General features: G+C 35.5%; 1 protein-coding gene and 1 long non-coding RNA gene across 2 annotated transcripts; one reads left to right on the top strand and one right to left on the bottom strand.

Annotated features, from left to right (window-relative positions):
- Positions 1 to 5604: 5604 nt before the first annotated feature.
- LOC121379408 lies at positions 5605 to 12483 on the bottom strand. Its single transcript, XR_005958838.1, has 4 exons — positions 12332 to 12483; positions 12147 to 12237; positions 10665 to 10749; positions 5605 to 6679 (listed from the first exon to the last, which is right to left on the bottom strand). It is a non-coding gene; the product is annotated as an uncharacterized LOC121379408 (long non-coding RNA).
- A 3664-nt stretch (positions 12484 to 16147) lies between these two features.
- Positions 16148 to 18242, top strand: LOC121379434 (thioredoxin domain-containing protein 2-like). The gene has a single exon (XM_041508067.1). It carries the CDS (start codon positions 16157 to 16159, stop codon positions 17615 to 17617), a length of 1461 nt encoding a protein of 486 aa, XP_041364001.1. The 5' UTR covers positions 16148 to 16156; the 3' UTR covers positions 17618 to 18242.
- The last annotated feature ends 336 nt before the right edge of the window (positions 18243 to 18578 follow it).

Consider the following 18578-nt stretch of genomic DNA (forward strand, 5'->3'; position numbering starts at 1 on the left):
CTGATCGATGAAGCAAAGACTGCAAACTTGGGATTAATTATGTTGACTTGGAATTTTGTGTATAGCTTTATTGTGTACCGTTACAGATCAAGTTTGACTTTCATGGCAATTTACCCATTATTGACAGTTATGACCCTTGAACTTAGGAGATACAAAAATTAGTTTTCAGACTTTCTTTTTCAATGCCTCAAAATAGTGAGCTGGAATTTTGTGTGTGGCTTTATCATGTTCTGTTCCAGATCAAGCTTGACTTCCACAACAATTCACTAACTGTTCACAGAGTTATGGTCTTAGGATATATGAAAATTAGTTTTCCAGACTTTATTTTTGTAATGCCTGAAGATACTGAGATGAAATTTTGTCTATAACTTTATTATGTACTGTTACAGACCAAGTTTAACTTCCATGGCAATTTACCCATTTGTTTTCACAGTTATGGCCCTTGAACTTAGGAGATACACAAATTTGTTTTCCAGACTTTTTTTTGGCAACGCTTCAAAATATTCATCTGGAATTTTGTGTGTAGCTTTATCATGTTCAGTTATAGATCAAGTTTGACTGCCATGACAATTTACCCTTCTTTTTTTTTTAGTTATGGCCCTTGTATTTAGGAGATACGAAAATTTGTTGGGACCACATAGGGGGCCATATGTGTTGCTTTAGCAGTACTCTCAGAATGTTTGTTTATGATGTTATGCAACCAGCTATGGGTACTTAGAAATATTGTAACTGTTGTATTCTTTTATCACTGCTAATATACATTGTTGTTTTTAATACAATCGTCATGGTACAAATTGTGTCCAGTCAGTATTACATTTACGTGAGGAAGGAAAGGACGGAAATGTTTTATTTAACAACGCACTCAACACAATAGCTCAATGGGCTCACTGACAGCGATCGATCCCAAACTGTCCACACATCAAGCCAGCACTTTACCACTGGGCTTTAGATGAGGAATTTAATATATTCTTACAAGTACTTTATTAATGTGCCTATATCCAAGAGGTTCAGGCACCAAAAAAATAAAATTATATATCCTTATCGTTAGTCTGGTAGTGCATTTTTCAAGAAAGTTTTTTTCAGGCATGTTTTTGTGGAATAGGACCACCACAACGACTTTTAACCACCCTCTTCTTACCAAATGACTAAAACTCAGTGTGGTTGTGCTGACAATGAAACCTCTCACTTGCACATGCAACTTGGTTATTAGTCTCCTACTGGTCGAACCAGAGGGGACCACAGGTTTCATCTCCGTCGTCCTGTCTGTTTGTCCGTCTGTCCCACATATAGTTTTCCGGATGTCTTTTTTCACAATGCCTTGAGATATTGAGCTGAAATTTTGTGTAACGCTTTATCATGTTGTGTTACAGATCAAGTTTGACTTTCATGGCAATTTACAGATTTTTCACACAAAGTTATCGCCCTTGAACATGGGCAATATTGAGTTGAAATATTGGATATAGCTTTATCATGTACTGTTACTGATCACGTTTAAATTTCATGGTGATTTATCAATTTTTCACAAAGGTATGGCCCTTGAATTTAGGAGATAAGAAAACGTATTGGGCTTTGTAGGGGATATGTATTCCTTTAGCAGTACTCTCAGAATGCTTGTTTTGTTATTATTTAAGGATTAGCTGTCATTTCTTTTACGATCATTGGGGTATGAACCAAAACAAATTATCCATAAATCTATGAATCGGATGACCCCCCCCCCCCCCATTTCTTTTTCACCTTGCACATCGCTGTACAAGCACCTGAATACACACGCACACAGGGAGAGAGACAGACAGAGACAGAGAGAGGGGGGGGGGGTAGGTTGGGTTTCAAACTCCCCTGCTCCAAACAAATTTTCTTTTCTAATATATTTTCAAGGGGGAGCATGCATGACCCAACATCCCCTAGAAACTATGTTTGCCAATATCTAGACACCCGCACATTCCAATACACGCATGCGCACACACACATACTGAGGCGCACAACTTACTTGTTTCAGCCAAATTGACCCAGAACTTTCCTAATAAAGAGTAATACTATTTTTTTCAAACCCACACACTTCATTAAGAGTGCACAAACATGTTCCAACACATTCCCTGACAGCTAACAAGCTAGGTCAACAGCGTACAGAGCCAAGTCCTGTGAGAGCCGTGATAGACACAGGGAATCAAATTGATCATAGTGATAATAAAGTAAATGATGATTAAATTATGATTAAATTATGATTAAATATGCCTTATTATTATGTTAATACACATGTAATTTACTTGTTATCTTCATTAGCAAATTAGAAAACACACCATCCCAAAAGAAAAACAATTAACGTGAATGCCAATGCAGTTATTGTGAGTTTCGGACTATCAATGTTATTGTTTAAAAGGTATATTTATGTTACTGGGTTATATCTGTACAGTCTCTTGTTTCCAGACCTCCACGTTTCTCTTACTTCATCATCACATACTGATTGCTTGTCCCCTAATAAGGAAACCAAAAACAGTTTTAATGACAAAGAACCAGACCTGGAAATGTTACAAACATTAAATAAAAATTATTATTACCCCAAAGGTCACTAATAACAGGGAATATATTTTCAATATTTTCACAGTGAGAAATATTCTGCATTGGTCTAATGAACAATATTATTAGTCAATTTGATGCTTACAAACCAATGATCTTGTTGGTACTAAACATGACGACATCACGATTTGACAAACACACAAAATGACGTCATGTAGTTTAAAGAGTTTGCATCTACAGCTCTTTGTTTTTGGTGTTAAAATTTATAACAAAATAATTCATTATAGATTTTATAGCAGAATAAAGAGAACTTGTATTTTTGAAAATGATCTATGAACGTGATTATATTACCGTACAAAGTTATAGTACTGTAATTCTCAGAACAGTGCGTAAAGTGGTTTACATCATTTCTATACAGGTTGGCATTCGTGCATGTGCGTCGAAAATAAAGGTTTTTAGAGAAAAAATAGCTGAGGTAATAAATAGAATAACAAACTCGGTACCAGTTATTATCAAATTTATGTCCCTCGTGAAATCATGTTCATTTGTCACTCACTAAAGCTCGTGACAACTGAAAATTATTTCACTCGGGACATAAATTTTATAATAAATGGTAACTCGTTTATTATCCTCTATTTACTGCTCCGATATAACAGTGTTAAAATAATGCCCACAGCAATGTATGATATAAATGGTAACCTACAAGATACCAATGGAGCAAAATTACCTTTTGAAATTGCTAATAAAGTAATATGTAATCAGTGAAGGTAGAATACAAACTGAACAAAGAGGAATATTCATAAAATACACTGAGAGATGGGAATTAAGGAAGAAAGAAATTTTTTATTTAACGACGCACTCAACATATTTTATTTATGGTTATATGGCGTCGGACATATGGTTAAGGATCACACAGATATTGAGGGAGGAGACTCGCTGTCGCCACTAGGGATCTTTTATATGCGCCATCCCATAGACAGGATAGCACATACCATGGCCTTCGACTGAGAGATGGAATGACCAACTACCAGAAATATGGATGATCAAAGGTGTATGAGCTCCCATTTTTGTAGAAGGGCAGGCTGGCTTTTTCCCGAATTTAACGAAAATGCCAGAATCTGGATAACAAAATTTATTCATATTAGCATTACAACCAAACAGCTACATAGGGTTGCAAACAGTAAAATTGTGGAAATACATGGTAAAAAGGTCACAGGTTAGCACATTTTGCACAACTATCTCGATAATTTTTGCCCGAATTTGAGGTTTTGCTCCAGCACTAGGAGGGGTAGTACGCTTATGTGGATGATCAGTCAGGCAGAGATATATATAGACACTATACAGTCAACATTATCCCAAATCCAGTCAAGACCGAAGTCAACAGCTGATTTTTCATTGTTCTTAACTGATCGATCACCAATTTTAGTCAAAGGATATGGAAAGTTTAAAGTTTGTTTTTGTTTAACGACACCACTAGAGCACATTGATTAATTCATCATCGGCTATTGGATGTCTAACATTTGGTAATTCTAACACATAGTCATCTGAGGAAACCCGCTACATTTTTCCATTAGCAGCAAGGGATCTTTTATATGCACTTTAACACAGACAGGAAAGCACATACCACAGCCTTTGACCAGTTGTGGTGCACTGGTTGGAACGAGAAAACCCCCAATCAGTTGAATGGATCAACTGAGTTGGTCCGATCTTGCGACGAAAGCAGGCGAACACTCAACAGACTGAACTACATTCCACCCCCTTTGCAGTTAAAGATGCAGTAATGCAATATTTTGTTATCTCGAGTGCTCAACCGACTGAGCTAAATCCCACCCCCCAGTCAGGCAGAGATACATGTACATAGACCCTGAAAGACACAAACAACTGTACAAACAAACAACATTATCCCAAATACTGTCAAGACCAAAGTCAACAGCTGATTTTTCATTATTCTCAACTCTGTGATAGAAATAAGAATTTGTTTTTACCAGCCCACCGGACAAATACATTAAAAACTTTATTTGTCTGCCAATATTTTCACTTGTCCAAATAAATGGTTTGTTTTATTCAAGTACCAGGATGACGTTTGTGATTGCTCAAAATGAAATTTTTACTTGTCCACTGGAAAACCAAAGAGGCACATTTACCACGTCCGAATAGATTTTCACTTGTCAGAACAAACGGACAAGTGCTTATTTCGAACAATGCAACTGATCACCAATTTTAGTTGAAGGATATAGAATGATGACATTAGTTTTATATACTCGTCTGGCTGGAAAGAAAAAGGAACCTTCAATGAAATGTCAAGTACATCATAGGACAGATAAGACTATTATAATGTACATCTGTATAATAATAAAAATAAAATAAAAAAAGTTTTATTTAACGACTCACTCAACACATTGCATTTATGGTTATATGGCATCAGACATATGGTTGAGGACCACACAGATATTGAGAGAAGAAACCCGCTGTTGCCCTTCATGGGCTACTCTTTTCGATTAGCAGCAAGGGATCTTTTATATGCACCACCCCACAGACAGGGTAGTATATACCACAGCCTTTGATATACCAGTCGTGGTGCACTGGCTAGAAAGAGAAACAGCCCAATGGGCCCACCGACGGGGATCGATCCCACACCGACTGCGCATCGAGCGAGCACTGTACCACTGGGCTACGTCTCGCCCCCAGTGTAATAAAGAACATTTATTCTTCACAAAACAAAACTTCATGGCATCTACATCAGTAATGGCAAAGAAAAAACTGGTACATTTGACAGAGGTTTGTTCATGAATAAAGTTAATGTAACGCGCATTGAGAATTTGTTTTGTTTGATTTGTTTAACAAAACCACTAGAGCACATTGATTAATTAATCATTGGTTATTGGATGTCAAACATTTGGTAATACTGACATGTAGTCATCAGAGGAAACTCACTACAATTTTCCATTAGCAGCAAGCGATCTTTTATATATACTTTAACACAGACAGGAAAATACATACCACAGCCTTTGACCAGTTGTGGTGCACTGGTTGGAATGAGAAACAATCCAATCAGTTGAATGGATCCACCAAGGTGGTTCGATCCTGCGATGCAAGCACCTCAGGCGAGTGCTCAACCAACTGAGCTAAATCCCACACCTGTGCAAGAAAGTCGAAACTTGAGAAAAAAATTCCTCCAATACAAGGCAAACTTAGGACGGTTGACATAAGTTTGTTAATAAATTTTAGTTATATGTGCATAAAAAATATTCAATAGTTAATGGAATGCGCACAAAAAAAGCCAACACTTGGTAAAGGTTTTCACTCTATATAAGAAAAACTGGAAGGATTGATAGGTGTTTGTTAATAAATTCTAGTTATACATGTACTGCAATATTGAAAACTACATAGGATAGGTGCCCATCAGTTTTAATATTGATGGAAGGATGGGTAACAAAAGTTGAACAAAAATACAGAGAAACCTGAATGTCTGCACAATTTCTCACCCAATACAAAGAAATCTGGGAGGGTTCACTGAGATCTGTTAATATATCCTAGTTATATATATATTCCAGTATATAAAACCACACACGAGAGGTCCCCAGCGATTGAGGGATGGATGCAAAATGTTCATGAAACATGCATAGAGAATGCAAAGTGTTGGCAGTTTCTCAACCAATACAAAGAAAACTAGGGTTTTTTTGTTTTTTTTAATATATTCAAATTACACTGACTGTAGTAGACATGGACAGATGAAAAAAATAAGATTTTCACCAAAGTTAAAGAAACATTTTTGAAAAATTAAGAGGGTTGACAGTGATTTGTTTTGTTATTTCTTATGATCTACTTACTGTAGAATTCAGAAACCCATAGCAGTGGTTGCCATCCATTTTAATATAGCTGAAATGTTAATTGTAAATTTTCGGACTTACGCCAATGAAAAAATTAAGTAAACTTGGAGTAATTTCTCTTTTATAAATACATAACCTGTCCTCAAACTAGTGCATATTCCCCTAAGGATAGTAGTCTGGTTAACATCCCAACAGCCAATGGGATGGCCTGAAAATTCTTCTACTGAGCACCCCTGCCTGTCCCAGTCACGTGACTGCAACTTCGTTTTCCCTGAGCGGATCGTATGGAGAATTGGAAGTGCGGAGGCCAGGTGGGTATAACCTCTTTGGACTCTCTTTATTGAAAAATATACAATTTTAAACAAAGTCAGAAAAATATATTTCAAAACATGGTAGGGTTGACTGGTATTTGCTTTTATTACCCATATGGGCTCAAATATACGGGGTAATATCTTTTCGATCTCTGCACAGTGTGCAGATTGCTTCTACAGCCACCGATTGGCTGGCTTAAAAACACGATGTTTGATTGGTTTCTTGCCATGACTGGAACTTCACATTCATTCATATAATGTTTCCATTCATTAGTCAGATTACACATATGTTATACGATCTAGAAAGATTTACAAAAAATAATTGACTCATTTGTTTCGTAAACATGAAATGGTATATTTTCATAAGCAGTAGCTTTAGTAATATATAAAAATAATTATTTTGTAATGCAAATTAACAGTTGTATTATTTTGTACTGTAAACATTTGGCTGTAAAAAGAACGCCGTTATGCTATGACGTCACTTACATTATGTCATGTAATGCGCGTAAGATTATATGACAGAATGGCTAATGGCTTTGTTGTAGACTGCAGAATAATTTTAAAAATTAAAAATCAGTTAAAATTGACAATAGGTAATAAAGAGAATAACCAACATGCTACGAGGAATTATGAATTATCTGTCCCTAGTAAATGAATGTTGTAAAACCCTCGCCAAAGGCTCGGCTTTACAACATTCATTCACTAGGTAGTACTATACCAAATAACTTCCGGCTGGGTCAAAGTTCGAGGTGCACCCAACTTTTGATAGAGAAGTGAACACCACAAGTCCTGTGTATTGGTTATAAATGTGAGTGTGTTGGGTGTAAAAAATAATAGTTTCATCTGGGTAAAATAAAAGTTGCAATTTTATTTCATCTACCGTATATCTTCGCCTGTAAGTCGATCTCGGCTATAAGTCGAGTCCCTAATTTCAAGCCCTGAAAACTTATTTTTTTATTGACCCGTTTATAAGTCGACCCATGAAAAACTACTTATAAATATTGAAATATTTCTTATTTTCAGCACATGAGAACAATAATATTTGAACAAAAGAAAATTATTTTACAAACTTCGGTTTTCACGTTTTGTACATCGCAATATGATCAGACTATTCCAATCAAACTATCATTATTACATAGCATCAAAACGAAATATTCCCTTAGTAGAGAGTGAAAGCTGTTTGACTGTTACTGTATAGTACTGTACAGATGGTTTTGTGCACAGACAACAACTTTATTTATAAACTCTGACAACAGATCACTACGATAAAACTGAAAGTATCACGTTTTGCCGCCATATTAATACATGTAAGGAGGATAACTCTGGAAAGTACACTGGTTTTTGTACCAAATGATGTGTGTCGCTATTGCTCTAGATAAGTGAACTGCAGAGATCAGTCTATTTTAAGGGAAAAGCTTAGTAATATTCATGAAGTTAATCACCGCCAAAACATTGTTTGAACAACCATTAATGCCAGTGACCAGATTTCAAAATAAACTCAGGCAACAGGTAGTTAGTATTGTTTACATTTTTACTATTAGTTATGACTGTTAATTTAACTAAGTGGACTGTTGTCTTGGCATGTGAGTGAGATCGTACGCCTTTTCGCATAACCAAAACCGTTCTAATGCCAAAAAAAATAGGTTATAAAAAATAAATGTGTCAAATTAACATATTTGAGTATAAATACATGGTATACTTCAACAATAAAACTTGTAAAATAATAATTTTTTGGTGAAATTTTTTTACCCTCTTATAAGTCGACCCCCCAAGTTATAAAATAATTTTTGGGTGAAAAAAATTCGACTTATAGGCGAAGATATACGGTAGTACCAATGTGTCAAGTAGCCTTGTGCTTGAAACATGTATGGGGTACCTGTAAAAAAAAGTACTCGAATTTTGTGCGAAACTAGGGTAGTCATAGACGCTACCCGTTATCTCAGAAACGAGCAGCTTGACCCCCATTTTTTTCTGATTCACTTTAAGTGTAAGGGGTGGTAGTATTTATATACGTGGCGTTTATGTCGGTTGATACGTTGCAGGTAGGAGTTTTAGCCGCATATGTTACTAATGTCGTCTATGGGATTTGATTTGGTAGTATACACCCTATAGCACATATTCAGTGCATAATAAAAAATATTATGATTTTGTCATTTTATTTAATTAAACTATACTGGTTGATTAATTAGCCATCACTCGATCATGCAAGTTCACAATGACCTTGACCTTGACAATAATCTCTGTACATGGCTCTGAATGGAGTTTGAATCAAAGTTAGCACTGAAGAAAAGTTGGTTTTGGCCTATAATTCATACTGTAAAGATTTCAATAATTTCTTTTTACATGGTATTTGACTTGCCATATACAACTGCTCTTAAAATATGGTATTATATATAGGCAACCTGAACTAAGATTTTAATAGCAATTTATTTTTATATTAAAAATAGCATGTGCCAATAGTGGGTTAATGTCTTTAGTTTCCATTAACATTGTTAATTTTTTATGTATGAAATTCTGAAAACTCAAATTTGTAAAGAAGTTGATTTTTATTGTCATTTTAACATATTTATAGGGTGCTAAGTTATATTTTAGACAAATTTGTAGTTTTATGCAAAATTTAAAGTAAATTTGAAGAAAAACTTTACCAAAAACATAATTAAATTTGTTGTCACTATTGTGCCTTCTGTTCTTATTTGTACATAACAATAAGGTTGTTAAACATATACTTAGATCTCCAGATAATTTTTGTTTCTTAATAATCACTTAGTTAGCTCTCATGAAAAGCATTTTGAGTTTATACTAGATTCAGAACCAATTTTTTTCAGATTTGATTATCTGCCTTGGATTAAGTTGATAAATTTATTTTATTGTTAAAGCTGTATTACCTAATGTTACTAGCTAAATAAAATGCTGGATTACAGATTGCAGGAATACATCTAATGTACATATTGTATTCATTCGGATTAGAAAATAATGCAAGAAAATAGATGTTCGGGTAATTTTGTCATTTAAAAATAGTTTTTTTCAGTAATTAATCAAAAATAAATATGTTAAAGCTGCATGATTATTCAAGATATCACACCTATTAAAACCTCCAACTACAGTAGGCTATAAATAAAATATAGTCAGGAATATTGGTGGCTGCCAATAGTTTTGATGGTTCATTATGAAAATCAGCATGGCCGATGGATTTGAAATTCTCACACCTGGTAACTTGAAGACACCCACACCCAGCATACAGGATTTCCTCTCAACACTAATGTTCAGGACATTAAGTCATTACTTCATACAGGTACAGTCATGTTTGTGTTTCCTTCCTCAGACAGTGTATTTTTTTAATACTGATATTTCTTTGATGTGCCTGTTAAGGTCTTCATAGTCTAGGGGTCAATCAAGTGCATGTGTTTTAATGGAATTCTTTAAAGGGGTAGAGGTACTCTGACTATCTTTGTTGTCTCTACATATATACCTGAGTACACACACCCAACTGAAAGTAAATATCTTCAGGAGTTTTATTTTAAAACATTTTGTGCACCCAACTTTTGATAGAGAAGTGAACACCACAAGTCCTGTGATTGGTTATAAATGTGAGTGTGTTGGGTGTAAAAAATAATAGTTTCATCTGGGTAAAATAAATGTGCAATTTTATTTCATCTAGTACCAATGTGTCAAGTAGCCTTGTGCTTGAAACATGTTTGGGGTACCTGTAAAAAAAAGTACTCGAATTTTGTGCAAAACTAGGGTAGTCATAGACGCTACCCATTATCTCAGAAACGAGCAGCTTGACCCCCATTTTTTTCTGATTCACTTTAAGTGTAAGGGGTGGTAGTATTTATATCCGTGGCGTTTATGTCGGTTGATACGTTGCAGGTAGGAGTTTTAGCCGCATATGTTACTATTGTCGTCTATGGGATTTGATTTGGTAGTATACACCCACTAGGGACAGATAATTGATAATTCCTCGTAACTCGTTAGTTATTCTCTAAATATATTCCTGTTATTTACTTACTGTGGTATTCAGAAACCCATAGCAGTGGTTGCCAAGCATTTTAATACAGGTGGAATGTTGATGGTACCTTTTCAGACTTGCGACACTGAAAAAGATATGATTTTCACCAAAGCTAGATATATTTGTCAAAAATTAGGAAGGTTGACGGGATGTGTTTATATATTCTTGTTATCTACTTACCGCAGAATTCAAAAACCTATAGCAGTGGTTGCCATAGATTTTAGTATAGGTGGAAAGTCGGTGGTAATGTTTCGTACTCTTGGTTTTGAAAAATGTAGAATTTTAACCAAAGTTAAAGAAATATATTTCAAAACCTGGGAGTGTTCATGGGTAATTGCTTATATATTCTTGCTATTTACTAACTGTGGTATTCAGAAACCCATAGCAGTGGTTGCCATTGATTTTAATATAGGTGGGAAGTTGGTGATTTCTTTTCAGACTTGGGGCACTCAAAAGTAATACAATTTTTACCAAAGTTAAAGAAATATTTTTGTAAAATTGGGAAGAGTTAACGGGGATTTTTTTTGTATATCCTTATTATCTACTTACTGTAGATGTTGAACCACATGCTGATCACAATGCAATTTCACTATGTAGATTACACCACATTTTCCAATAATTACACCAGATAACCAGACAGGTTTCCCACTGTAATTTTTAACATACACATTTTCACCAACTACTACATTTCTGACACGAGCATGTTGATCATGTTGTTTCTTCTGATATTGTTGCTTTTGTTGCACTTTGTGAGTTAAGCTTGGATGTACCAAGTCTAAATGAGATTGAAGTCGTCTACCCATCAAAAGTTCTGCAGGTGACTGTCCCGTCGTACCTCGAGGTGAACATAACAGAAAACGAGCCAACTTTGTTTTCATGAGTGTACTTCCTTCCTTCATTTTATCAAAACTGTTTTTGAAAGTCTGCACAGTCTTTTTGTCTAAACTATTGGAAGCAGGATGGTAAGGAGCTGATGTCACATGATGAATTCCATTTCTGTCACAAAATTCATTGAATTCTACACTTGTGAATGATGTACCATTGTCAGTAACAACCATTTCTGGCAAAGCATGAGTACTGAAAGATATCTGCAACATGTCAATTGTAATGTGTGAACTAGTAGATGACACAGGATAAATGTCCAAGTATTTAGTGTAAACATCAATAATAATCAATTTCACCTGATTATGAAATAGTCCTGCATGATCCATATGAATTCAAAACCATGGACAATCTGGCCACTCCCAGGGATGTAGTGGCAGTTTCTCTGGAGACTTTTGGTTTATCTGACAGGTATGACAAAATTTTACCTTCTCTTCAATCTGTAGATCTAACACTGATTTTAGTACAGGTGAAAATGTGGTGGCACCTTTTCGGACTCTCGGCGCTGAAAAATGTACAATTTTAACCAAAGTTAGAGAAATATATTTCAAAACCTAGGAGGGTTGATAAGTCTTTGCTACTATATTCTTATTTACTTACTGTGGCATTCACAAACCCATAGCAGTCACTGTGGTTGCCATCTATTTTAGTATAGGTGGAAAGTTGGTGGTAACTCTTAGGACTTTCGGCACTGAAAAAAATTAATTCATTGAAGTCAGAGAAATATTTTTTAAAAATTGGAGGGTTGACAGAGATTTGTTTATATATTCCTGTTACCTACTTACCGTAGTATTCAGAAACTCATAGCAGTGGTTGCCATTGATTGTAGTACAGGTGGAAATGTTGGTATCTTTTCGGACTTGCACACTGAAAAATATACAATTTTAACCAAAGTTAGAGAAACATATTTCAAAACCTGGGAGGGTTGATGGGTCTTTGCTTATATATTCTTGTTATTAACTTACTGTGGTACTGGTATTGGGGAAATCCATAGCAGTGGTTTCATTTGATTTTAGTTAGTGGCAACTTTATAAATAGATTTCAAAACCTAGGAAGATTGATGGGTATTTGCTTATAAATTCCCATTATTTACTTACTGTGGCATTCAGAAACCCATAGCAGTGGTTGCCATAAATTTTAGTATCTACAGGTGGAAAGTTGGCGGTAACTTTTCGGACGTATATTCATGTTATCTACTTACTGTAGTATTCAGAAACTCATTAATCTTGAAATTTTATAGCACCCCCCCCCCCCCCCCCCCCAAAAAAATAAATTTGTTTTGTTTTAAAATAATAATAATAATAATAATAATGATTATTATTAATTATTATAATTTTGGTGAAATCATGTGGTGGCGGTGATGGTGGGAAACAATACATAAATTTAGAGGGGGACCCGGGAGCGGCCTTAGCATTACTGTAATTTTGAGCGGCCTTAGCATTATAGTAATTTTGCATGTTTGAAATATGCAAAATATCCTTTTAGTCATGTTTATTTGTGGCAAAATTCACTTTTTAAAAATTGATGTAAGCAGGCACAAAATTGCATTTGGTAAAAAATTATTAAGTTCGAACAAAATATGTACTTATAATAATTTATAAAAATTATTTTAAATATTTAAAAAAAGAAAAAAGTTTGTTTTATTTAATGACACCACTAGAGCACATTGATTTTTTTATCTATCATCGGCTATTCGATGTCAAACATATGGTCATTCTGACACTTTTTTTAGGAAACCCGCTGTCGCCACATAGGCTACTCTTTTACGACAGGCGGCAAGGGATCTTTTATTTGCGCTTCCCACAGGCAGGATAGCACAAACCATGGCCTTTGTTGAACCAGTTATGGATCACTGGTCGGTGCAAGTGGTTTACACCTACCAATTGAGCCTTGCGGAGCACTCACTCACGGTTTGGAGTCTGTATCTGGATTAAAAATCCCATGCCTTGACTGGGATCCGAACCCAGTACCGACCAGCCTGTAGACCGATGGCCTAACCACGACGCCACCAAGGCTGGTTTAAATATTTTAAGGCAAATTACAAAATATAGTCCTAGAGAATCAATGTTAACAGACAACATTTTTGGAAATGGAATATAACAATTCTGATGTCTTGCAATCGTGTTATAAGTTGAGCAAATGAATGGTTATAATGGTAAAATTGTTTGGTTAAAAAATATAAGCTGCATTCTGAGTTTTAATAAATATATAAACAGAAATCCAGAAAGATATTTATGTTAAAACATACAAGGACAATATATTTTTTGTAAGTATCTATAAAGAGAGTTTTACCAGCAGCCGCCGTGACAATCATGTGACTTCAATAACCAGATAGCAGTACAGCTGAGAACAGACAAAAATAGTTTTTAAAATTAAGTTTTCTTTCAAGTTACATTCTTTGAAAATCATAGAAAAAAAGGAATTAAGAAATGTGCCGTGTTTATGAGTGGTTAAAGTTCAATCTTGTTTTCTTTGCTCGTTTTAACTTTATTTTTACTAACATTTCTGTGAATGTGACAGACATTTGTTTACTTACTCATGCAAAAGTCAACAACATCAGAAATATTCAAATGTACGTACTACTGCGCACAAATGACACAACCACCGAAACAGGTATACAGACCATACCTATGTATACAGTTATAAAGTTTGTCTTTTGGAGGGATTTTTGGGGGTGTGTTTTTTACATAAGCCGGATGCAATTACTTCCATGATGGCATTGTTGGTCTTTGAATTCTCATTCCTTTTTATACAATGTTCCATCCTGAAATCTTTTTCACATTCTTATTTTGCCTTTCTATATATTGATTCACTCAGTAATGAATAAAACAGCAACAGGATATTGGATAACATCTCTGAGAACTGTAACAAATCTTTACATCTGGGATCAGGCACCAGGACAACTGGATACAACTTATTTAGTCAAAATTAATCTTCATTCGATGTGTTCATTATGTTTTTTTATCTAATATATTTGACAAAAGGTAACTTTTATATCATTCATCTTTTAAAAATTAAACTTAAAGGGACAGACCCTTGTTTTTAAACACTACAGCATAATTTTTTCACTATTAGAGCTGTTTATGATCACTGAAATCAAACATTACTTATATTTTATTCTTTAGATTATCCATTTCCGTAGAACCGAACTGGTCATCATGGTGTTTGTAGTACCAAAATAGCATTTTTCATATTTTTAAGTAGCAGTTTATTGATTTGAGTTCTAGTCTATTATTAAGGATATTTCCTGTTTTAATGTCACAGACTCCTCTTTCACTCTTTTGTAACTTTATCTAAATGAGATACAGGTTTGTAAATTAACTAAACTTAGTGTCCATTTTTTCACGGGTTAAAACTAGGGTATGCGCCTTTAATATTTTGTCAAAAATTATGAAAAATAAAAACATACCCGACACGTAAACTGCATTGTCCACTCTCAAAATTATTTGACAGGGGTCAAGGTTAATGGACTAGTTTTTATTTTAATGTGGCATAGCATTGTAATAAAATAGCTAATTTTGAATTTGATTGACATCAGGTAGCAGACCACAGTTATTTGTGAATCTTCAGCTGAGATTTATGCATAGGCTACCAGTCCATGGCATCTGAAATGCCCACTTATGGTTTAAAAATAAAGAAAGATACAGGTATTTTTAGTCTCAAGGAAATTATAGAAAATCATAATTATAAAGAGGACTTATTTTAAATATTGTTTAGTTTCATGTCAAAACTGCATGATTTTGGATGCATTTTTGACAATGTTCACACCCATACAAACCAGATATCACAAATAATAATAATAATAATAATAATAATATCTATAATCTTTATTTAAAGAAGGTTACACAATATCCCTTGTGGCCTTCTGTTTATTATGGAAACTTTGCTCATCAAACCTTACAAAAACCCTCATTTGAATAAAGGTTTAGCCATTAAATTTACTTCGCTATCACTAAGCTTAAGAATTTACTTCATATTCCAACACTGATCTGTGAAATACCAACAAGCGAAATCTTTGCGCGTCCTGGTACACAAGGGAGTTAACTGTATACTGCTACCCCAGAATTCCAATGACGTCACTTTTCCATATCCGTTAAAATTGCTATTGGAATTTTTGTTATTTATACATTATTCATGCACCTGACTGTTTTTGAAGAAAATCTTCTAATTAACAAAATTGTACTATTTACGAAATATGGATTTAAAGTGAAATTAAGGTAAGAATATGTTATATTTATTGTGTACAAAGCCAAAACAAAGGTGCGAAAAGTGACTGTCGTCGGCTCAAGTTATATTGTTAATATAATAATGAACGACATTTGGCAGACTGTGTACATTTTGACCAAAACAAATTCTAGATAGCGTACTGGAGGGAACAGTTATGAGTTAAATCCAAGTAACATAATGTTCATAATAAATTATAAAATAATGTAACGTTAGAATCAGAAACACGCTTAAGAACTGTTACAACGTTCCGTCAAGGTTTAGCGACTTCCGGTAGTGCCTTCTTTTGCGTCCGTGCTTTTCCTATATAAGGACTCCCCGTAACCAAGGACGTTACCTATCTTATTGTTCCAGTTATTATATGGATACAAAGATTTCTTATCAGAATGATGAAAATGATAATGTCTACTTCCCGGTCTGGGTTGTCCCAGTCCGGATCCTCTCAATCCAAGTCTAGATCGATGTCTAGATGCGGAACACCCGTTGATGAAAGAGCCCCAAATGACGGTGCTGAATCTACTAGCCGTGGTAAAAAAACACCCCCACCAAAGGAGGCTCCATCGTCCATGATCATGAAAATTGTGGATGCCATCAACACCATGAAGGACAAAAAGGGAACATCTGCTCAGGCAATTCAAAAATACATTGCCACCACCAGCATGGCAAATGTTCCTCCAGCACTGCTGAAAGGGCAAATAAGGAAAGCACTCAGGGAAGGCCTGAATGAGGGAATTTTGATTCGACCGAAAGGTACAAAAAGCACTGGTGTCACTGGCCGTTACCATCTAGCTCTTCAAAAAAGCAATCACCATTTTATAAGACGTCCATGTGGACAAAGCAGTAAAGGTGAAAAAGGGGGTAACGGTGGCCATCGTGCTAGTCGTCAAAGAGATAGATCCGACGGTCGAAAAAGAAAACGAAAAGGACGAAGCCAGTCCGGACGTCGCCAATGCCAAAGTGCATCAAAAGGCACATCTCGGAGTAAATCGCGAGAATCACTGAAAGGTGTGGCGAGCAGTGGACCATCAGAAGGTGCATCGAGTAGTGGATCGCTATGTCGTAAACGAAAGCGTACTTCATCAAAAAGTGCGAAGAGAAGTGGAGCACCAAAAGGTGCATCGAGAAGTGCATCAAGACGTCGGAAACGAATGCGTACTTCATCAAAAGATGTGGTGAGTAGTGGATCATCAAAAGGTGCATCGAGAAGTGGATCGCGATGTCGTAAAAGAAAGCGTTCTTTATCGAAAGGTGCGTTGACCAAAGGCGATGGCGACGAAGCAGTTCAACCAAAGCCTCCAAAATGCCCAAAACCTACAAAGGATCCAAATAATCCAAAGAATAAATATGATCCAAAGCATCCATTTAATCCAGGGGATCCAAGGAAGCCAAGGAAACCAAGGAAACCAAAGAAGCCAAAGATTCCAGGGAAAGAAAAAGAAGGAAGTATAAAACGTGATGGTAACGAATCAGCTCAGCCACAGCCTCCAAGGGGTCCAGATTTTCCAAATAGTCCATTTGATCCAAAGAATCCAAGGGATACAAGGCAATCAAAGAATCCAGGGAATCCAAAGAAGCCAATAATTCAAAGGAAACGAATAAAAAAAAATGCAAAACTTGCATTAATAACAAGCGATGGCGACGAAGCAGTCCAGCCAAAGCTTCCAAAGCGTCCGCAGATTACAAAGCCTTCAGTGGATCCAAAGTTTCCAAAGATTCCAAAGAATCCATTTGATCCATATGATCCAAAAGGTCCAAAGAAACCAAAGAAGCCAAGGAAACCAAGGAAACCAAAAAAAGGAAGCACAAAAGCAAGAAAGGCAGAGGACGTGTCAAATCACTTAGGATAAAAACAACAATAATAATGTTTTTTAAAAAGCACCAAACATTAACGGACCAAGAAACACTGGACGGACAACAAGGAAGTATCACGGGAAAATCTGGTGATCGTTCTATCCAAGTAAATCACCAAACGTTCAATGATTGGACAGACAGCAAGGGAATAGTACCGAAAAGTTTGGTGGTTCTATCAAACAAAGCACCTTACATTCAACCATTGGACGGACAGCAAGGAAGTTGTATGGAAAAAGTTGGTGGTGGTTCTATCATAAAACATCGCCAAATATTTAACCATTGCACGGACAGCAAGGAAGTAGCATGGAAAATCTCAACATTGGACAGCAAGGAGATAGCACAGAAACATATGGATGGACAGCAAGGAAGTAGCACGGAAAAATCTGGTTGGACAACTGGTGGTTTTTCTATCGAACAAATCACTAAACGTTCAACAAGCCCCAAAAATAACAAGGAAGTAGCAGGGACAAATCTGGTGGTTGTTCTATCAAACAAATCACTAAACGTTCAACAAGCCCCAAAAATAACAAGGACGTAACACGGACAAATATGGTGGTTGTTCTATCAAACAAATCGCCAAATAAACAACCGGCCCTTTTCAGGGCCACCAAACCACTTGAATGAGGTTTTATTATCTCCTTTTACATCAATTCGTCTTGTATCACAAAATACATTAATTTTTTTTTTTTTTTAAAACACCTCACACACACAAAAAAAAACACCCACAAAAAAAAATACTCCTCAAAAAAAAACACAAAAAAAAGAATAAAGGGAAGAAGCATTTTGTTTAATGGTCAAAGCAAGGCGGATCCAGAGGGACGCGTCCCCTCCCCCATTTGTTTTTTCGAGTACCCTTTTACGAAATGTGATAAACGGAGTTAACATAATCACATGACTACTACTAGCTGAGGATTCCTATTATTATTATTATTATTATTATTATTATTATTATTATTA

The sequence above is a fragment of the Gigantopelta aegis genome, chromosome 8 (genome assembly GCF_016097555.1).
Source record: "Gigantopelta aegis isolate Gae_Host chromosome 8, Gae_host_genome, whole genome shotgun sequence".
Lineage (NCBI taxonomy): Eukaryota > Metazoa > Mollusca > Gastropoda > Neomphalida > Peltospiridae > Gigantopelta > Gigantopelta aegis.

What these genes read in the sequence shown, in the direction of transcription:
- LOC121379434 (XM_041508067.1), top strand. Translation starts at nt 16,157, where the DNA reads ATGATGAAAATGATAATGTCTACTTCCCGGTCTGGGTTGTCCCAGTCC.